The sequence below is a fragment of the Oncorhynchus nerka genome, linkage group LG2 (genome assembly GCF_034236695.1).
Source record: "Oncorhynchus nerka isolate Pitt River linkage group LG2, Oner_Uvic_2.0, whole genome shotgun sequence".
Lineage (NCBI taxonomy): Eukaryota > Metazoa > Chordata > Actinopteri > Salmoniformes > Salmonidae > Oncorhynchus > Oncorhynchus nerka.
The window spans coordinates 76,244,729-76,268,840 of NC_088397.1; the positions used below are offsets into that span (position 1 = coordinate 76,244,729).

The following is a 24,112-nucleotide window of genomic DNA, read 5'->3' on the forward strand; positions in this document are numbered from 1 at the left end:
CCATGAGGCGGTTTCAAAAAATGCGGCACTTCCTGATTGGATTTTTATCAGGGTTTTTTCTGTAACATCAGTTCTGTGGCACTCACATACAATATCTTTGCAGTTTTGGAAACGTCAGAGTGTTTTCTTTCCAAAGCTGTCAATTATATGCATATTCGAGAATCTTTTCGTGACAAAATATCTTGTTTAAAACGGGAACGTTTTTCATCCAAAAATTTAAATAGCGATATTCTTGCAGAAAAATGGAATATGAATGCGAATGTCTCATTCACGATTTGCCCAAATGTACTTGGGACTTGACACTAACAGTCTTGTTGTTCACTCATTTTTCAAGTTATCCATCTGAAACGTTGCACATACACTGATGTCATCGTGAGGACACTACCGGAATTACAACTAGAGTGATGGCTATAACTATTACCTTTCTCTTGCATTTCAAAAATGGTGGTAGAATTATTATTATTTTTTTTGTATTCTACCAGATCTATTGTGTTATATTCTCCTACATTCATTTCACAGTTCCACAAACTTCAATGTGTTTACTTTCAAATGGTACCAAGAATATGCATTTCCTTGTTTCAGGGCCTGAGCTACAGGCAGTTAGATTTGGGTATGTCATTTAGGCGAAAATTGAAAAAGATTGGGCTATTATTAAAGTGACCAGTGATTCCATGTCTATGTACATAGGGCAGCAGCCTCTAAGGTGCAGGGTTGAGTAACCGGGTGGTTACTGGCTAGTGATGGCTATTTAGTCTGATGGCCTTGAGATAGAAGTTGTTTTTCAGTCTTTCTGTCCCAGCTTTGATGCTCCTGTACTGAACTCGCCGGGGTGAACAGACTGTGGCACGGGTGGTTGATGTCCTTTATCTTTTTAGCCTTCCTATGACATCGGGTGCTGTAGGTGTCCTGGAGGGCAGGCAGTATGCCCCCGGTGATTACCCTCTGGAGAGCCCTGCGGTTGCGGGTGGTGCAGTTGCCGTACCAGGCGGTGATTCACCACACTGTCTGTGTTGGTGGACCATTTCAGATCGTCAGTTATATGGAAGCCGAGGAACTTGAGGCTTTCCACCTTATCCGCTGTGGTCTTGTCAATGTGGATAGGGTCGTGCTCACTCTGCTTTTTTCTGCTTCTTTGTTTTGTTTGACGTTGGGGGAGAGGTTATTTTCCTGGCACCAATCCGTCAGGTCCCTCACCTGTTAGTATACACTAAGTGGTAATGAAGATGTAGAGGAGGCGGCTCATTAGAATCTTTTGGGGCATGGTTTGATCACAGCTCTTTTTGTGCAGCCGTGAGTTACTGTCATTCCAGTTGATTTCATCTGTTACATGTTAAATATGATCATTGTTAGTGATGGTGTTTTGTGAAAGACTCATGTATGGCTTGTGTCAATTGAAAGTGATGTGTAAATCAGTGGTACTCAATTCTCTCCTCAGGGACCCCCAGTCGTTTCAGATCTAGCACACCTGTTTCAAACTTCAAACAATAATTAAACCTATGGAATTGTAACAATATAATATCGCTAACCAGAAAAAGTAACCCAGTATTGTTCTTCAAATGGTTATTTCTAGAACATTGAAATGGTTCTATACAGTACCAAAAAGGGTTGTGACAATAGCAGAATTTTTTTGTGCTATATAGAGCCTTTTTGTTTATAGTTTTTTGTTGAATCATAGGAGTGGTTCTTTATTGCACCATAAACGGTTCTGCTATTATTACGAGCTAAATAATCCTTATTTGGCCCTATATAGAAAAGTTAGTTTTTAGTGTGTGCTGGCTTCAAATAATTTTCCACAATTGTTCACTACTTGTTTACGTAATGTTTTTTCTAATTGCAAACCAAGTAAATAGTGGGCCATAAAATAGAAGATTATCAAACCTCATCTGTAACTCGTTGTGTCCTCAGCTGTGTACTCCAGACAAGGTTCTGATTCCGGAGCGTTACCTGGACGTGGACACTCCTCTCAGCCCAGAGGAGCAAAAGGAGAAACAGAAGAAAGTAGAGAGGATCAAGACGCTCATTGCCAAATCAAAGTATGTACAGACACTACTGAACTACTATCTACCACAGCTCTCACACAGTACAGCAGTGTATTTAGCCAAAGTTTGGCTAAACGTTCTCCCCTCTACTGATTATCTGATTCACATCTGTATGATGGGATGCCACATATTCTGTATAAAAAGGTATAATTTAATCTCCTTTCTCTTGCGCTCTACTTCTTTTCTTTGTCACTCTCTCGCCCTCCTCTCCTCCTCTCCTCCTCCCCTCTGCCCATCACTCCCTCCAGTCTCCAGAACGTGGTTCCCCTATTGGACGGTCCTACTGAGGGGGTTGGTTCCCACCACCAGGGTAACCCAGAGCAGCAGCTCCAGGACCAGGAGAAGAGGATTGAGATCTCCTGTGCCCTGGCCACCGAGGCCTCGCGACGCTCCCGTCTGCTCTCCGGTGAGGACACCACCGCAGCCTGCCGCTCCACCGCCACCACACCGACCACCTTGTCGCTACGGTTATCCCCCTCACGGTTATCGTTGCCCACCCCGGGCCTGTCGCCCCCCTGTCATTGAGAGGACCCCCCAGCGATGAGTGGCGATGTGTTGCTGCAACACCCCCCACCCCCCACCGCCATCCAAAACCCCTTCTCTCTCTGCCACTATTATACACATGTCCACCACCAACCACACGTGTTCTAACCTTCTCCAGCTGTTTGCATCACATTCATCATCCCTAACTGCTGTGTTGGGATTAGATTGGAGGTTAACCTAGTCGAACTGCCTTGTTATAAAAATAAATCTGGGGATAAAATATACAACAAGGGCCAGTTCCATCAACTTTAAAATCCCAATGTAACTCCTAGTTAAACCTCACTGTCAACTGTCTGCAAATGACTCCACTATCCAACACTTATGAAAGTGTTGCCATGTTGGCACCAGATGTTCCAGGGTGATAATCTTCCATTGAGAAATGCAAGTTAGAATGGAATGTTATGGAACGTCTGGTGCTAGCAGGGAAGATAGTTCACCAAACTCTTATCTCTGGCTCTGCCTGTTTCACAGTCTGCCTCACTACTCCACTCCTCCACTCTCCATAATATTCACAGTCTGCCTCACTACCCCACTCCTCCACTCTCCATAATATTCACTGTCTGTCTCACTACCCCACTCTCCACTCTCCATAATATTCAATGTCTGTCTCACTACCCCACTCCTCCACTCTCCATAATATTCACTGTCTGTCTCACTACCCCACTCTCCACTCTCCATAATATTCACTGTCTGTCTCACTACCCCACTCCTCCACTCTCCATAATATTCACTGTCTGTCTCACTACCCCACTCTCCACTCTCCATAATATTCACTGTCTGTCTCACTACCCCACTCTCCGCTCTCCATAATATTCACTGTCTGTCTCACTACCCCCACTCTCCACTCTCCATAATATTCACTGTCTGTCTCACTACCCCCACTCTCCACTCTCCACAATATTCACTGTCTGTCTCACTACCCCCACTCTCCACTCTCCACAATATTCACTGTCTGTCTCACTACCCCCACTCTCCACTCTCCACAATATTCACTGTCTGTCTCACTACCCCACTCCTCCGCTCTCCACAATATTCCCTACAAACGCTGATGCTCCACTGTCTTAACCTAGAGGCTCTACTATATAGTCCTTGAAGATCGCAAGGACTATATAGTTAGATCGACAGTTTCCGTTTGCTCAAAACTATGATTACATTTTTTACTGCTTACTCTTTGTCTCTGCCCCCCTACCCACAACCAACCACATATTCACAATGGCATCACAGTTAACTTTATGATTAGGGGAAATTGAACATCCTCTTGTCAGCTTTAAGTGATGAGCTGAAGAAAAACAAAACTGGCTTGATTTATCAACTCTTATCAGCTTCCTCCCTCACCTCATCCCTCGTCCCAACCTGGGCTCGAACCAGGAACCCTCTGCACACATCAACCACAGTCACTCACAAAGTATCGTTACCCATCGCGCCGCAAAGCAAGGAGAACAACTACTTCTAGTTCTCAGAGCGAGTGAAGTCACCGACTGAAACACTATTAGAGCGCATCACCGCTAACTAGCTAGCCATTTCACCTCGGCCACACCATTAGTATGCAGTCATTATATGTGCTGCCTGCTGTCAGCCGTGGTCATAAAAACATGGTCCAGCTACACAGAGTTCAAACCAAGCAACTTTTTTTTTGTGTAGCCTCCTTAGGCTCCAGAGCCTAAATGCTCTGAATGTGTGTAGGTGAACTCCAGATCTAGGTGCAGTGGTTTTATCATAGTATACATGCTACATCCTCTTGCTTCCTCAGTACAGAGCTACAGGCTAAGCACCATTTATCTTATGCTTGTGAGGTGATGTGAGTGCACAGTCTCCCCTGTTTTATCTCCCTCACTCTACCTACCCTTTTTAAATTGCTTTACACCTTTATGTTTTGCTATTTGTTTTGCTCGATCTCACGTCACACCCCAATTCCATTCCAGCCCAGTGCGCCCCCAGCCCCCTCACCTCCCCGACCAGCCTGGCCCCTCCCCCCTCCTCCACTGGTTTCTCCGACTCCGCCCACATCATGAAGGTGTGAGTCTGTGAAGGTGAGTCCCCGCCCACCAAACACACCTTCCTCCTCCCTTATCCCCCCACTTCCCCTTAACCCTTCGCTGGTTGCCGTACCTCCTACCTCTCCTGGTTTGGGCAGGGCTCTCTGTTTTTCCCTCAGGTGATGTCTTGACCAATTGCAGCAGGTGGACATCAAGGGATCTTTTATTGTTACCTTTTATTACTATCTGCTTTGCTCAATTGTTTCACTAACTGGAAAACAATAAGGAATGCACTCAATGGCCAGTGCTAACATGAGATTTTTGCTAAGTGCACCAAAATAAACATACACCAACAGTATATTACTACCAGTCCTTTCCATATACTGTACTCATTTTAAGGTAAGGAAACCATTAATCAATACAGATATAGCAGTGAACTATCCTTTTAAGATTTATGACTGTTATTATTAATATCACAGGGTCAGATCAGTATGGATAAGCTGTTATTACTATTATCACAGTGTCAGGTCAGTGTGGATAAGCTGTTATTACTATTATCACAGGGTCAGATCAGTGTGGATAAGCTGTTATTACTATTATCACAGAGTCAGGTCAGTGTGGATAAGCTGTTATTACTATTATCACAGAGTAAGGTCAGTGTGGATAAGCTGTTATTACTATTATCACAGAGTAAGGTCAGTGTGGATAAGCTGTTATTACTATTATCACAGAGTAAGGTCAGTGTGGATAAGCTGTTATTACTATTATCACAGAGTAAGGTCAGTGTGGATAAGCTGTTATTACTATTATCCCAGGGTCAGGTCAGTGTGGATAAGCTGTTATTACTATTATCCCAGGGTCAGGTCAGTGTGGATAAGCTGTTATTACTATTATCACAGGGTCAGATCAGTATGGATAAGCTGTTATTACTATTATCTCAGGGTCAGGTCAGTGTGGATAAGCTGTTATTACTATTATCAAAGGGTCAGGTCAGTGTGGATATGCTGTTATTACTATTATCACAGGGTCAGATCAGTGTGGATAAGCTGTTATTACTATTATCACAGGGTCAGGTCAGTGTGGATAAGCTGTTATTACTATCATCACAGGGTCAGGTCAGTGTGGATAAGCTGTTATTACTATTATCACAGGGTCAGGTCAGTGTGGATAAGCTCTTATTACTATTATCACAGGGTCAGGTCAGTATCGATAAGCTGTTATTACTATTATCACAGGGTCAGGTCAGTGTGGATAAGCTGTTATTACTATTATCACAGGGTCAGGTCAGTGTGGATAAGCTGTTATTACTATTATCACAGTGTCAGATCAGTGGGGCTAAGCTGTTATTACTATTATCACAGTGTCAGATCAGTGGGGATAAGCTGTTATTACTATTATCACAGGGTCAGATCAGTATCAATAAGCTGTTATTACTATTATCACAGGGTCAGGTCAGTATCGATAAGCTGTTATTACTATTATCACAGGGTCAGGTCAGTGTGGATAAGCTGTTATTACTATTATCACAGGGTCAGGTCAGTGTGGATAAGCTGTTATTACTATTATCACAGTGTCAGATCAGTGGGGCTAAGCTGTTATTACTATTATCACAGTGTCAGATCAGTGGGGATAAGCTGTTATTACTATTATCACAGGGTCAGGTCAGTGTGGATAAGCTGTTATTACTATTATCACAGTGTCAGGTCAGTGTGGATAAGCTGTTATTACTATTATCACAGTGTCAGGTCAGTGTGGATAAGCTGTTATTACTATTATCACAGTGTCAGATCAGTGGGGCTAAGCTGTTATTACTATTATCACAGTGTCAGATCAGTGGGGATAAGCTGTTATTACTATTATCACAGTGTCAGACCAGTGTGGATAAGCTGTTATTACTATTATCACAGTGTCAGATCAGTGGGGCTAAGCTGTTATTACTATTATCACAGTGTCAGATCAGTGGGGATAAGCTGTTATTACTATTATCACAGGGTCAGATCAGTATCGATAAGCTGTTATTACTATTATCACAGGGTCAGGTCAGTGTGGATAAGCTGTTATTACTATAATCACAGTGTCAGGTCAGTGTGGATAAGCTGTTATTACTATTATCACAGTGTCAGGTCAGTGGGGCTAAGCTGTTATTACTATTATCACAGTGTCAGATCAGTGGGACTAAGTTGTTAGTACTATTATCACAGGGTCAGGTCAGTGTGGATAAGCTGTTATTACTATTATCACATGGTCAGGTCAGTGTGGATAATCTGTTATTACTATTATCACAGTGTCAGATCAGTGTGGATAAGCTGTTATTACTATTATCACAGGGTCAGATCAGTGTGGATAAGCTGTTATTACTATTATCACAGTGTCAGATCAGTGGGGCTAAACTGTTATTACTATTATCACAGTGTCAGATCAGTGGGGATAAGCTGTTATTACTATTATCACAGGGTCAGATCAGTATCGATAAGCTGTTATTACTATTATCACAGGGTCAGGTCAGTGTGGATAAGCTGTTATTACTATTATCACAGTGTCAGATCAGTGGGGCTAAGCTGTTATTACTATTATCACAATGTCAGGTCAGTGGGGCTAAGCTGTTATTACTATTATCACAGTGTCAGATCAGTGTGGATAAGCTGTTATTACTATTATCACATGGTCAGATCAGTGGGGCTAAGCTGTTATTACTATTATCACATGGTCAGATCAGTGGGGCTAAGCTGTTATTACTATTATCACATGGTCAGATCAGTGGGGCTAAGCTGTTATTACTATTATCACATGGTCAGATCAGTGGGTCTAAGCTGTTATTACTATTATCACATGGTCAGATCAGTGGGGCTAAGCTGTTATTACTATTATCACAGGGTCAGGTCAGTGTGGATAAGCTGTTATTACTATTATCACATGGTCAGATCAGTGGGGCTAAGCTGTTATTACTATTATCACATGGTCAGATCAGTGGGGCTAAGCTGCTATTACTATTATCACATGGTCAGATCAGTGGGGCTAAGCTGTTATTACTATTATCACATGGTCAGATCAGTGGGGCTAAGCTGTTATTACTATTATCACAGTGTCAGATCAGTGGGGCTAAGCTGTTATTACTATTATCACAGTGTCAGATCAGTGTGGATAAGCTGTTATTACTATTATCACAGTGTCAGATCAGTGGGGCTAAGCTGTTATTACTATTATCACAATGTCAGGTCAGTGTGGATAAGCTGTTATTACTATTATCACATGGTCAGATCCACGGGGCTAAGCTGTTATTACTATTATCACAGGGTCAGGTCAGTGTGGATAAGCTGTTATTACTATTATCACAGTGTCAGATCAGTGGGGCTAAGCTGTTATTACTATTATCACAGTGTCATATCAGTGGGGATAAGCTGTTACTACTATTATCACAGGGTCAGATCAGTATCAATAAGCTGTTATTACTATTATCACAGGGTCAGGTCAGTATCGATAAGCTGTTATTACTATTATCACAGGGTCAGGTCAGTGTGGATAAGCTGTTATTACTATTATCACAGGGTCAGGTCAGTGTGGATAAGCTGTTATTACTATTATCACAGTGTCAGATCAGTGGGGCTAAGCTGTTATTACTATTATCACAGTGTCAGATCAGTGGGGATAAGCTGTTATTACTATTATCACAGGGTCAGATCAGTATCAATAAGCTGTTATTACTATTATCACAGGGTCAGGTCAGTGTGGATAAGCTGTTATTACTATTATCACAGTGTCAGGTCAGTGTGGATAAGCTGTTATTACTATTATCACAGTGTCAGGTCAGTGTGGATAAGCTGTTATTACTATTATCACAGTGTCAGATCAGTGGGGCTAAGCTGTTATTACTATTATCACAGTGTCAGATCAGTGGGGATAAGCTGTTATTACTATTATCACAGTGTCAGACCAGTGTGGATAAGCTGTTATTACTATTATCACAGTGTCAGATCAGTGGGGATAAGCTGTTATTACTATTATCACAGGGTCAGGTCAGTGTGGATAAGCTGTTATTACTATAATCACAGTGTCAGGTCAGTGTGGATAAGCTGTTATTACTATTATCACAGTGTCAGATCAGTGGGGATAAGCTGTTATTACTATTATCACAGTGTCAGACCAGTGTGGATAAGCTGTTATTACTATTATCACAGTGTCAGATCAGTATCGATAAGCTGTTATTACTATTATCACAGGGTCAGGTCAGTGTGGATAAGCTGTTATTACTATAATCACAGTGTCAGGTCAGTGTGGATAAGCTGTTATTACTATTATCACAGTGTCAGGTCAGTGGGGCTAAGCTGTTATTACTATTATCACAGTGTCAGATCAGTGGGACTAAGCTGTTAGTACTATTATCACAGGGTCAGGTCAGTGTGGATAAGCTGTTATTACTATTATCACATGGTCAGGTCAGTGTGGATAATCTGTTATTACTATTATCACAGTGTCAGATCAGTGTGGATAAGCTGTTATTACTATTATCACAGTGTCAGATCAGTGTGGATAAGCTGTTATTACTATTATCACAGGGTCAGGACAGTGTGGATAAGCTGTTATTACTATTATCACAGCGTCAGGTCATTGTTGATAAGCTGTTATTACTATTATCACATGGTCAGATCAGTATCGATACGCTGTTATTACTATTATCACAGGGTCAGGTCAGTGTGAATAAGCTGTTATTACTATTATCACAGTGTCAGATCAGTGTGGATAAGCTGTTATTACTATTATCACAGTGTCAGATCAGTGTGGCTAAACTGTTATTACTATTATCACAGGGTCAGATCAGTATCGATAAGCTGTTATTACTATTATCACAGGGTCAGGTCAGTGTGGATAAGCTGTTATTACTATTATCACAGTGTCAGATCAGTGGGGCTAAGCTGTTATTACTATTATCACAATGTCAGGTCAGTGGGGCTAAGCTGTTATTACTATTATCACAGTGTCAGATCAGTGTGGATAAGCTGTTATTACTATTATCACAGTGTCAGATCAGTGTCATAAGCTGTTATTACTATTATCTCATGGTCAGATCAGTGGGCTAATAAGCTGTTATTACTATTATCACATGGTCAGATCAGTGAAAGCTGTTATTACTATTATCACATGGTCAGATCAGTGGGGCTAAGCTGTTATTACTATTATCACATGGTCAGATCAGTGGGGCTAAGCTGTTATTACTATTATCACATGGTCAGATCAGTGGGGCTAAGCTGTTATTACTATTATCACATGGTCAGATCAGTGGGGCTAAGCTGTTATTACTATTATCACAGGGTCAGGTCAGTGTGGATAAGCTGTTATTACTATTATCACATGGTCAGATCAGTGGGGCTAAGCTGTTATTACTATTATCACATGGTCAGATCAGTGGGGCTAAGCTGTTATTACTATTATCACAGTGTCAGATCAGTGGGGCTAAGCTGTTATTACTATTATCACAGTGTCAGATCAGTGTGGATAAGCTGTTATTACTATTATCACAGTGTCAGATCAGTGGGGCTAAGCTGTTATTACTATTATCACAATGTCAGGTCAGTGTGGATAAGCTGTTATTACTATTATCACATGGTCAGATCCACGGGGCTAAGCTGTTATTACTATTATCACAGGGTCAGGTCAGTGTGGATAAGCTGTTATTACTATTATCACATGGTCAGATCCACGGGGCTAAGCTGTTATTACTATTATCACATGGTCAGATCAGTGGGGCTAAGCTGTTATTACTATTATCACATGGTCAGATCAGTGGGGCTAAGCTGTTATTACTATTATCACATGGTCAGATCAGTGGGGCTAAGCTGTTATTACTATTATCACATGGTCAGATCAGTGGGGCTAAGCTGTTATTACTATTATCACATGGTCAGATCAGTGGGGCTAAGCTGTTATTACTATTATCACATGGTCAGATCAGTGGGGCTAAGCTGTTATTACTATTATCACAGTGTCAGATCAGTGGGGCTAAGCTGTTATTACTATTATCACATGGTCAGATCAGTGGGGCTAAGCTGTTATTACTATTATCACAGGGTCAGGTCAGTGTGGATAAGCTGTTATTGCTATTATCACATGGTCAGATCAGTGGGGCTAAGCTGTTATTACTATTATCACATGGTCAGATCAGTGGGGCTAAGCTGTTATTACTATTATCACAGTGTCAGATCAGTGTGGATAAGCTGTTATTACTATTATCACAGTGTCAGATCAGTGGGGCTAAGCTGTTATTACTATTATCACAATGTCAGGTCAGTGTGGATAAGCTGTTATTACTATTATCACAGTGTCAGATCAGTGGGGCTAAGCTGTTATTACTATTATCACATGGTCAGATCAGTGGGGCTAAGCTGTTATTACTATTATCACATGGTCAGATCAGTGGTGGCTAAGCTGTTATTACTATTATCACATGGTCAGATCAGTGGGGCTAAGCTGTTATTACTATTATCACATGGTCAGATCAGTGGGGCTAAGCTGTTATTACTATTATCACAGTGTCAGATCAGTGGGGCTAAGCAGCTATTACTATTATCACATGGTCAGATCAGTGGGGCTAAGCTGTTATTACTATTATCACATGGTCAGATCAGTGGGGCTAAGCTGTTATTACTATTATCACATGGTCAGATCAGTGGGGCTAAGCAGCTATTACTATTATCACATGGTCAGATCAGTGGGGCTAAGCTGTTATTACTATTATCACAGTGTCAGATCAGTGGGGCTAAGCTGTTATTACTATTATCACAGTGTCAGATCAGTGTGGATAAGCTGTTATTACTATTATCACAGTGTCAGATCAGTGGGGCTAAGCTGTTATTACTATTATCACAATGTCAGGTCAGTGTGGTTAAGCTGTTATTACTATTATCACAGTGTCAGATCAGTGGGGCTAAGCTGTTATTACTATTATCACATGGTCAGATCAGTGGTGGCTAAGCTGTTATTACTATTATCACATGGTCAGATCAGTGGGGCTAAGCTGTTATTACTATTATCACATGGTCAGATCAGTGGTGGCTAAGCTGTTATTACTATTATCACATGGTCAGATCAGTGGGGCTAAGCTGTTATTACTATTATCACATGGTCAGATCAGTGGGGCTAAGCTGTTATTACTATTATCACAGTGTCAGATCAGTGGGGCTAAGCAGCTATTACTATTATCACATGGTCAAATCAGTGGGGCTAAGCTGTTATTACTATTATCACATGGTCAGATCAGTGGGGCTAAGCTGTTATTACTATTATCACAATGTCAGGTCAGTGTGGATAAGCTGTTATTACTATTATCACAGTGTCAGATCAGTGCGGCTAAGCTGTTATTACTATTATCACATGGTCAGATCAGTGGTGGCTAAGCTGTTATTACTATTATCACATGGTCAGATCAGTGGGGCTAAGCTGTTATTACTATTATCACATGGTCAGATCAGTGGGGCTAAGCTGTTATTACTATTATCACAGTGTCAGATCAGTGGGGCTAAGCTGTTATTACTATTATCACATGGTCAGATCAGTGGGGCTAAGCTGTTATTACTATTATCACATGGTCAGATCAGTGGGGCTAAGCTGTTATTACTATTATCACAGTGTCAGATCAGTGGGGCTAAGCTGTTATTACTATTATCACAGTGTCAGATCAGTGGGGCTAAGCTGTTATTACTATTATCACAGTGTCAGATCAGTGTGGATAAGCTGTTATTACTATTATCACAGTGTCAGATCAGTGGGGCTAAGCTGTTATTACTATTATCACATGGTCAGATCAGTGGGGCTAAGCTGTTATTACTATTATCACATGGTCAGATCAGTGGGGCTAAGCTGTTATTACTATTATCACATGGTCAGATCAGTGGGGCTAAGCTGTTATTACTATTATCACATGGTCAGATCAGTGGGGCTAAGCTGTTATTACTATTATCACATGGTCAGATCAGTGTGGATAAGCTGTTATTACTATTATCACATGGTCAGATCAGTGGGGCTAAGCTGTTATTACTATTATCACATGGTCAGATCAGTGGGGCTAAGCTGTTATTACTATTATCACATGGTCAGATCAGTGGGGCTAAGCTGTTATTACTATTATCACATGGTCAGATCAGTGGGGCTAAGCAGCTATTACTATTATCACATGGTCAGATCAGTGGGGCTAAGCTGTTATTACTATTATCACATGGTCAGATCAGTGGGGCTAAGCTGTTATTGCTATTATCACATGGTCAGATCCACGGGGCTAAGCTGTTATTACTATTATCACAGTGTCAGATCAGTGGGGATAAGCTGTTATTACTATTATCACAGGGTCAGATCAGTATCGATAAGCTGTTATTACTATTATCACAGTGTCAGGTCAGTGTGGATAAGCTGTTATTACTATTATCACAGTGTCAGGTCAGTGGGGCTAAGCTGTTATTACTATTATCACAGTGTCAGATCAGTGGGACTAAGCTGTTAGTACTATTATCACAGGGTCAGGTCAGTGTGGATAAGCTGTTATTACTATAATCACAGTGTCAGGTCAGTGTGGATAAGCTGTTATTACTATTATCACAGTGTCAGGTCAGTGGGGCTAAGCTGTTATTACTATTATCACAGTGTCAGATCAGTGGGACTAAGCTGTTAGTACTATTATCACAGGGTCAGGTCAGTGTGGATAAGCTGTTATTACTATTATCACAATGTCAGGTCAGTGTGGTTAAGCTGTTATTACTATTATCACAGTGTCAGATCAGTGGGGCTAAGCTGTTATTACTATTATCACATGGTCAGATCAGTGGTGGCTAAGCTGTTATTACTATTATCACATGGTCAGATCAGTGGGGCTAAGCTGTTATTACTATTATCACATGGTCAGATCAGTGGTGGCTAAGCTGTTATTACTATTATCACATGGTCAGATCAGTGGGGCTAAGCTGTTATTACTATTATCACATGGTCAGATCAGTGGGGCTAAGCTGTTATTACTATTATCACAGTGTCAGATCAGTGGGGCTAAGCAGTTATTACTATTATCACATGGTCAAATCAGTGGGGCTAAGCTGTTATTACTATTATCACATGGTCAGATCAGTGTGGATAAGCTGTTATTACTATTATCACAATGTCAGGTCAGTGTGGATAAGCTGTTATTACTATTATCACAGTGTCAGATCAGTGCGGCTAAGCTGTTATTACTATTATCACATGGTCAGATCAGTGGTGGCTAAGCTGTTATTACTATTATCACATGGTCAGATCAGTGGGGCTAAGCTGTTATTACTATTATCACATGGTCAGATCAGTGGGGCTAAGCTGTTATTACTATTATCACAGTGTCAGATCAGTGGGGCTAAGCTGTTATTACTATTATCACATGGTCAGATCAGTGGGGCTAAGCTGTTATTACTATTATCACATGGTCAGATCAGTGGGGCTAAGCTGTTATTACTATTATCACAGTGTAAGATCAGTGGGGCTAAGCTGTTATTACTATTATCACAGTGTCAGATCAGTGGGGCTAAGCTGTTATTACTATTATCACAGTGTCAGATCAGTGTGGATAAGCTGTTATTACTATTATCACAGTGTCAGATCAGTGGGGCTAAGCTGTTATTACTATTATCACATGGTCAGATCAGTGGGGCTAAGCTGTTATTACTATTATCACATGGTCAGATCAGTGGGGCTAAGCTGTTATTACTATTATCACATGGTCAGATCAGTGGGGCTAAGCTGTTATTACTATTATCACATGGTCAGATCAGTGGGGCTAAGCTGTTATTACTATTATCACATGGTCAGATCAGTGTGGATAAGCTGTTATTACTATTATCACAGTGTCAGATCAGTGGGGCTAAGCTGTTATTACTATTATCACATGGTCAGATCAGTGGGGATAAGCTGTTATTACTATTATCACATGGTCAGATCAGTGGGGCTAAGCTGTTATTACTATTATCACATGGTCAGATCAGTGGGGCTAAGCTGCTATTACTATTATCACATGGTCAGATCAGTGGGGCTAAGCTGTTATTACTATTATCACATGGTCAGATCAGTGGGGCTAAGCTGTTATTACTATTATCACATGGTCAGATCACGGGGCTAAGCTGTTATTACTATTATCACAGTGTCAGATCAGTGGGGATAAGCTGTTATTACTATTATCACAGGGTCAGATCAGTATCGATAAGCTGTTATTACTATTATCACAGTGTCAGGTCAGTGTGGATAAGCTGTTATTACTATTATCACAGTGTCAGGTCAGTGGGGCTAAGCTGTTATTACTATTATCACAGTGTCAGATCAGTGGGACTAAGCTGTTAGTACTATTATCACAGGGTCAGGTCAGTGTGGATAAGCTGTTATTACTATAATCACAGTGTCAGGTCAGTGTGGATAAGCTGTTATTACTATTATCACAGTGTCAGGTCAGTGGGGCTAAGCTGTTATTACTATTATCACAGTGTCAGATCAGTGGGACTAAGCTGTTAGTACTATTATCACAGGGTCAGGTCAGTGTGGATAAGCTGTTATTACTATTATCACATGGTCAGGTCAGTGTGGATAATCTGTTATTACTATTATCACAGTGTCAGATCAGTGTGGATAAGCTGTTATTACTATTATCACAGTGTCAGATCAGTGTGGATAAGCTGTTATTACTATTATCACATGGTCAGATCAGTGGGGCTAAGCTGTTATTACTATTATCACAGGGTCAGGACAGTGTGGATAAGCTGTTATTACTATTATCACAGCGTCAGGTCATTGTTGATAAGCTGTTATTACTATTATCACATGGTCAGATCAGTATCGATACGCTGTTATTACTATTATCACAGGGTCAGGTCAGTGTGAATAAGCTGTTATTACTATTATCACAGTGTCAGATCAGTGTGGATAAGCTGTTATTACTATTATCACAGTGTCAGATCAGTGTGGCTAAACTGTTATTACTATTATCACAGTGTCAGATCAGTGGGGATAAGCTGTTATTACTATTATCACAGGGTCAGATCAGTATCGATAAGCTGTTATTACTATTATCACAGGGTCAGGTCAGTGTGGATAAGCTGTTATTACTATTATCACAGTGTCAGATCAGTGGGGCTAAGCTGTTATTACTATTATCACAATGTCAGGTCAGTGGGGCTAAGCTGTTATTACTATTATCACAGTGTCAGATCAGTGTGGATAAGCTGTTATTACTATTATCACAGTGTCAGATCAGTGTGGATAAGCTGTTATTACTATTATCTCATGGTCAGATCAGTGGGGCTAAGCTGTTATTACTATTATCACATGGTCAGATCAGTGAGGCTAAGCTGTTATTACTATTATGACATGGTCAGATCAGTGGGGCTAAGCTGTTATTACTATTATCACATGGTCAGATCAGTGGGGCTAAGCTGTTATTACTATTATCACATGGTCAGATCAGTGGGTCTAAGCTGTTATTACTATTATCACATGGTCAGATCAGTGGGGCTAAGCTGTTATTACTATTATCACAGGGTCAGGTCAGTGTGGATAAGCTGTTATTACTATTATCACATGGTCAGATCAGTGGGGCTAAGCTGTTATTACTATTATCACATGGTCAGATCAGTGGGGCTAAGCTGTTATTACTATTATCACAGTGTCAGATCAGTGGGGCTAAGCTGTTATTACTATTATCACAGTGTCAGATCAGTGTGGATAAGCTGTTATTACTATTATCACAGTGTCAGATCAGTGGGGCTAAGCTGTTATTACTATTATCACAATGTCAGGTCAGTGTGGATAAGCTGTTATTACTATTATCACATGGTCAGATCACGGGGCTAAGCTGTTATTACTATTATCACATGGTCAGGTCAGTGTGGATAAGCTGTTATTACTATTATCACATGGTCAGATCCACGGGGCTAAGCTGTTATTACTATTATCACATGGTCAGATCAGTGGGGCTAAGCTGTTATTACTATTATCACATGGTCAGATCAGTGGGGCTAAGCTGTTATTACTATTATCACATGGTCAGATCAGTGGGGCTAAGCTGTTATTACTATTATCACATGTCAGATCAGTGGGGCTAAGCTGTTATTACTATTATCACATGGTCAGATCAGTGGGGCTAAGCTGTTATTACTATTATCACAGGGTCAGGTCAGTGTGGATAAGCTGTTATTACTATTATCACATGGTCAGATCAGTGGGGCTAAGCTGTTATTACTATTATCACATGGTCAGATCAGTGGGGCTAAGCTGTTATTACTATTATCACAGTGTCAGATCAGTGTGGATAAGCTGTTATTACTATTATCACAGTGTCAGATCAGTGGGGCTAAGCTGTTATTACTATTATCACAATGTCAGGTCAGTGTGGATAAGCTGTTATTACTATTATCACAGTGGTCAGATCAGTGGGGCTAAGCTGTTATTACTATTATCACATGGTCAGATCAGTGGGGCTAAGCTGTTATTACTATTATCACAGTGTCAGATCAGTGGGGCTAAGCTGTTATTACTATTATCACAGGTCAGATCAGTGGGGCTAAGCTGTTATTACTATTATCACATGGTCAGATCAGTGGGGCTAAGCTGTTATTACTATTATCACATGGTCAGATCAGTGGGGCTAAGCTGTTATTACTATTATCACATGGTCAGATCAGTGGGGCTAAGCTGTTATTACTATTATCACAGTGTCAGATCAGTGGGGCTAAGCTGTTATTACTATTATCACAGTGTCAGATCAGTGTGGATAAGCTGTTATTACTATTATCACAGTGTCAGATCAGTGGGGCTAAGCTGTTATTACTATTATCACAATGTCAGGTCAGTGTGGTTAAGCTGTTATTACTATTATCACAGTGTCAGATCAGTGGGGCTAAGCTGTTATTACTATTATCACATGGTCAGATCAGTGGTGGCTAAGCTGTTATTACTATTATCACATGGTCAGATCAGTGGGGCTAAGCTGTTATTACTATTATCACATGGTCAGATCAGTGGTGGCTAAGCTGTTATTACTATTATCACATGGTCAGATCAGTGGGGCTAAGCTGTTATTACTATTATCACATGGTCAGATCAGTGGGGCTAAGCTGTTATTACTATTATCACAGTGTCAGATCAGTGGGGCTAAGCAGCTATTACTATTATCACATGGTCAAATCAGTGGGGCTAAGCTGTTATTACTATTATCACATGGTCAGATCAGTGGGGTTAAGCTGTTATTACTATTATCACAATGTCAGGTCAGTGTGGATAAGCTGTTATTACTATTATCACAGTGTCAGATCAGTGCGGCTAAGCTGTTATTACTATTATCACATGGTCAGATCAGTGGTGGCTAAGCTGTTATTACTATTATCACATGGTCAGATCAGTGGGGCTAAGCTGTTATTACTATTATCACATGGTCAGATCAGTGGGGCTAAGCTGTTATTACTATTATCACAGTGTCAGATCAGTGGGGCTAAGCAGCTATTACTATTATCACATGGTCAGATCAGTGGGGCTAAGCTGTTATTACTATTATCACATGGTCAGATCAGTGGGGCTAAGCTGTTATTACTATTATCACAGTGTAAGATCAGTGGGGCTAAGCTGTTATTACTATTATCACAGTGTCAGATCAGTGGGGCTAAGCTGTTATTACTATTATCACAGTGTCAGATCAGTGTGGATAAGCTGTTATTACTATTATCACAGTGTCAGATCAGTGGGGCTAAGCTGTTATTACTATTATCACATGGTCAGATCAGTGGGGCTAAGCTGTTATTACTATTATCACATGGTCAGATCAGTGGGGCTAAGCTGTTATTACTATTATCACATGGTCAGATCAGTGGGGCTAAGCTGTTATTACTATTATCACATGGTCAGATCAGTGGGGCTAAGCTGTTATTACTATTATCACATGGTCAGATCAGTGTGGATAAGCTGTTATTACTATTATCACATGGTCAGATCAGTGGGGCTAAGCTGTTATTACTATTATCACATGGTCAGATCAGTGGGGCTAAGCTGTTATTACTATTATCACATGGTCAGATCAGTGGGGCTAAGCTGTTATTACTATTATCACATGGTCAGATCAGTGGGGCTAAGCAGCTATTACTATTATCACATGGTCAGATCAGTGGGGCTAAGCTGTTATTACTATTATCACATGGTCAGATCAGTGGGGCTAAGCTGTTATTACTATTATCACAGTGTCAGATCAGTGGGGCTAAGCTGTTATTACTATTATCACAGTGTCAGATCAGTGTGGATAAGATGTTATTACTATTATCACAGTGTCAGATCAGTGGGGCTAAGCTGTTATTACTATTATCACAATGTCAGGTCAGTGTGGATAAGCTGTTATTACTATTATCACAGTGTCAGATCAGTGGGGCTAAGCTGTTATTACTATTATCACATGGTCAGGTCAGTGGGGCTAAGCTGTTATTACTATTATCACATGGTCAGATCAGTGGTGGCTAAACTGTTATTACTATTATCACATGGTCAGATCAGTGGGGCTAAGCTGTTATTGCTATTATCACATGGTCAGATCCACGGGGCTAAGCTGTTATTACTATTATCACAGTGTCAGATCAGTGGGGATAAGCTGTTATTACTATTATCACAGGGTCAGGTCAGTGTGGATAAGCTGTTATTACTATTATCACAGTGTCAGGTCAGTGGGGCTAAGCTGTTATTACTATTATCACAGTGTCAGATCAGTGGGGCTAAGCTGTTATTACTATTATCACAGGGTCAGGTCAGTGTGAATAAGCTGTTATTACTATTATCACAGGGTCAGGTCAGTGTGGATAAGCTGTTATTACTATTATCACATGGTCAGGTCAGTGTGGATAAGCTGTTATTACTATTATCACAGTGTCAGATCAGTGTGGATAAGCTGTTATTACTATTATCACAGTGTCAGATCAGTGGGGCTAAGCTGTTATTACTATTATCACAGGGTCAGGTCAGTGTGGATAAGCTGTTATTACTATTATCACAGGGTCAGATCAGTGTGGATAAGCTGTTATTACTATTATCACAGGGTCAGATCAGTGTGGATAAGCTGTTATTACTATTATCACAGGGTCAGGTCAGTGTGGATAAGCTGTTATTACTATTATCACATTGTCAGATCAGTGTGGCTAAGCTGTTATTACTATTATCACAGTGTCAGATCAGTGGGGCTAAGCTGTTATTACTATTATCACAGTGTCAGATCAGTGGGGATAAGCTGTTATTACTATTATCACAGGGTCAGATCAGTATCGATAAGCTGTTATTACTATTATCACAGTGTCAGGTCAGTGGGGCTAAGCTGTTATTACTATTATCACAGGGTCAGGTCATTGTGGATAAGCTGTTATTACTATTATCACAGTGTCAGATCAGTGTGGCTAAGCTGTTATTACTATTATCACAGTGTCAGATCAGTGTGGATAAGCTGTTATTACTATTATCACAGGGTTCAGGTCAGTGTGGATAAGCTGTTATTACTATTATCACAGGGTCAGATCAGTATGGATAAGCTGTTATTACTATTATCACAGTGTCAGGTCAGTGTGGATAAGATGTTATTACTATTTTCACAGTGTCAGATCAGTGTGGATAAGCTGTTATTACTATTATCACAGGGTCAGGTCAGTGTGGATAAGCTGTTATTACTATTATCACAGTGTCAGGTCAGTGTGGATAAGATGTTATTACTATTATCACAGTGTCAGATCAGTGGGGCTAAGCTGTTATTACTATTATCACAGTGTCAGATCAGTGGGACTAAGCTGTTATTACTATTATCACAGTGTCAGATCAGTGGGGCTAAGCTGTTATTACTATTATCACAGTGTCAGATCAGTGGGGCTAAGCTGTTATTACTATTATCACAATGTCAGGTCAGTGTGGATAAGCTGTTATTACTATTATCACAGTGTCAGATCAGTGGGGCTAAGCTGTTATTACTATTATCACATGGTCAGATCAGTGGGGCTAAGCTGTTATTACTATTATCACATGGTCAGATCAGTGGTGGCTAAACTGTTATTACTATTATCACATGGTCAGATCAGTGGGGCTAAGCTGTTATTACTATTATCACATGGTCAGATCCACGGGGCTAAGCTGTTATTACTATTATCACAGTGTCAGATCAGTGGGGATAAGCTGTTATTACTATTATCACAGGGTCAGATCAGTATCGATAAGCTGTTATTACTATTATCACAGGGTCAGGTCAGTGTGGATAAGCTGTTATTACTATTATCACATGGTCAGATCAGTGGGGCTAAGCTGTTATTACTATTATCACATGGTCAGATCAGTCTGGCTAAGCTGTTATTACTATTATCACATGGTCAGATCAGTGGGGCTAAGCTGTTATTACTATTATCACAGTGTCAGATCAGTGGGGCTAAGCAGCTATTACTATTATCACATGGTCAGATCAGTGGGGCTAAGCTGTTATTACTATTATCACATGGTCAGATCAGTGGGGCTAAGCTGTTATTACTATTATCACAATGTCAGGTCAGTGTGGATAAGCTGTTATTACTATTATCACAGTGTCAGATCAGTGCGGCTAAGCTGTTATTACTATTATCACATGGTCAGATCAGTGGGGCTAAGCTGTTATTACTATTATCACATGGTCAGATCAGTGGTGGCTAAGCTGTTATTACTATTATCACATGGTCAGATCAGTGGGGCTAAGCTGTTATTACTATTATCACATGGTCAGATCAGTGGGGCTAAGCTGTTATTACTATTATCACAGTGTCAGATCAGTGGGGCTAAGCTGCTATTACTATTATCACATGGTCAGATCAGTGGGGCTAAGCTGTTATTACTATTATCACATGGTCAGATCAGTGGGGCTAAGCTGTTATTACTATTATCACAGTGTCAGATCAGTGGGGCTAAGCTGTTATTACTATTATCACAGTGTCAGATCAGTGGGGCTAAGCTGTTATTACTATTATCACAGTGTCAGATCAGTGTGGATAAGCTGTTATTACTATTATCACAGTGTCAGATCAGTGGGGCTAAGCTGTTATTACTATTATCACATGGTCAGATCAGTGGGGCTAGCTGTTATTACTATTATCACATGGTCAGATCAGTGGGGCTAAGCTGTTATTACTATTATCACATGGTCAGATCAGTGGGGCTAAGCTGTTATTACTATTATCACATGGTCAGATCAGTGTGGATAAGCTGTTATTACTATTATCACATGGTCAGATCAGTGGGGCTAAGCTGTTATTACTATTATCACATGGTCAGATCAGTGGGGCTAAGCTGTTATTACTATTATCACATGGTCAGATCAGTGGGGCTAAGCTGTTATTACTATTATCACATGGTCAGATCAGTGGGGCTAAGCTGTTATTACTATTATCACATGGTCAGATCAGTGGGGCTAAGCTGTTATTACTATTATCACATGGTCAGATCAGTGGGGCTAAGCTGTTATTACTATTATCACATGGTCAGATCAGTGGGGATAAGCTGTTATTACTATTATCACATGGTCAGATCAGTGGGGCTAAGCTGTTATTACTATTATCACATGGTCAGATCAGTGGGGCTAAGCTGTTATTACTATTATCACAGTGTCAGATCAGTGGGGCTAAGCAGCTATTACTATTATCACATGGTCAGATCAGTGGGGCTAAGCTGTTATTACTATTATCACATGGTCAGATCAGTGGGGCTAAGCTGTTATTACTATTATCACAGTGTCAGATCAGTGGGGCTAAGCTGTTATTACTATTATCACAGTGTCAGATCAGTGGGGCTAAGCTGTTATTACTATTATCACAGTGTCAGATCAGTGTGGATAAGCTGTTATTACTATTATCACAGTGTCAGATCAGTGGGGCTAAGCTGTTATTACTATTATCACATGGTCAGATCAGTGGGGCTAAGCTGTTATTACTATTATCACATGGTCAGATCAGTGGGGCTAAGCTGTTATTACTATTATCACATGGTCAGATCAGTGGGGCTAAGCTGTTATTACTATTATCACATGGTCAGATCAGTGGGGCTAAGCTGTTATTACTATTATCACATGGTCAGATCAGTGTGGATAAGCTGTTATTACTATTATCACATGGTCAGATCAGTGGGGCTAAGCTGTTATTACTATTATCACATGGTCAGATCAGTGGGGCTAAGCTGTTATTACTATTATCACATGGTCAGATCAGTGGGGCTAAGCTGTTATTACTATTATCACATGGTCAGATCAGTGGGGCTAAGCAGCTATTACTATTATCACATGGTCAGATCAGTGGGGCTAAGCTGTTATTACTATTATCACATGGTCAGATCAGTGGGGCTAAGCTGTTATTACTATTATCACAGTGTCAGATCAGTGGGGCTAAGCTGTTATTACTATTATCACAGTGTCAGATCAGTGTGGATAAGCTGTTATTACTATTATCACAGTGTCAGATCAGTGGGGCTAAGCTGTTATTACTATTATCACAATGTCAGGTCAGTGTGGATAAGCTGTTATTACTATTATCACAGTGTCAGATCAGTGGGGCTAAGCTGTTATTACTATTATCACATGGTCAGATCAGTGGGGCTAAGCTGTTATTACTATTATCACATGGTCAGATCAGTGGTGGCTAAACTGTTATTACTATTATCACATGGTCAGATCAGTGGGGCTAAGCTGTTATTGCTATTATCACATGGTCAGATCCACGGGGCTAAGCTGTTATTACTATTATCACAGTGTCAGATCAGTGGGGATAAGCTGTTATTACTATTATCACAGTGTCAGATCAGTGGGGCTAAGCTGTTATTACTATTATCACAGTGTCAGATCAGTGTGGATAAGATGTTATTACTATTATCACAGTGTCAGATCAGTGGGGCTAAGCTGTTATTACTATTATCACAATGTCAGGTCAGTGTGGATAAGCTGTTATTACTATTATCACAGTGTCAGATCAGTGGGGCTAAGCTGTTATTACTATTATCACATGGTCAGATCAGTGGGGCTAAGCTGTTATTACTATTATCACATGGTCAGATCAGTGGTGGCTAAACTGTTATTACTATTATCACATGGTCAGATCAGTGGGGCTAAGCTGTTATTGCTATTATCACATGGTCAGATCCACGGGGCTAAGCTGTTATTACTATTATCACAGTGTCAGATCAGTGGGGATAAGCTGTTATTACTATTATCACAGGGTCAGATCAGTATCGATAAGCTGTTATTACTATTATCACAGGGTCAGGTCAGTGTGGATAAGCTGTTATTACTATTATCACAGTGTCAGGTCAGTGGGGCTAAGCTGTTATTACTATTATCACAGTGTCAGATCAGTGGGGCTAAGCTGTTATTACTATTATCACAGGGTCAGGTCAGTGTGAATAAGCTGTTATTACTATTATCACAGGGTCAGGTCAGTGTGGATAAGCTGTTATTACTATTATCACAGTGTCAGATCAGTGTGGATAAGCTGTTATTACTATTATCACAGTGTCAGATCAGTGGGGCTAAGCTGTTATTACTATTATCAC

At 40.5% G+C, this 24,112-nt stretch overlaps 1 protein-coding gene across 4 annotated transcripts in view; it reads left to right on the forward strand.

The window, feature by feature from the left end:
- LOC115121843 (pleckstrin homology domain-containing family A member 6-like) overlaps positions 1–24,112 on the forward strand; it is a 340,805-nt gene that overhangs the window by 265,334 nt on the left and 51,359 nt on the right. For all 4 annotated transcript variants that reach the window (XM_065002730.1, XM_065002729.1, XM_065002731.1 and 1 more), the window contains 3 exons: positions 1,906–2,033; positions 2,288–2,445; positions 4,505–4,612. In XM_065002730.1, coding sequence (XP_064858802.1) covers positions 1,906–2,033; positions 2,288–2,445; positions 4,505–4,602 — 384 coding nt within the window. In that variant the 3' untranslated portion in view covers positions 4,603–4,612. The remainder of the gene's footprint in view (positions 1–1,905; positions 2,034–2,287; positions 2,446–4,504; positions 4,613–24,112) is intronic.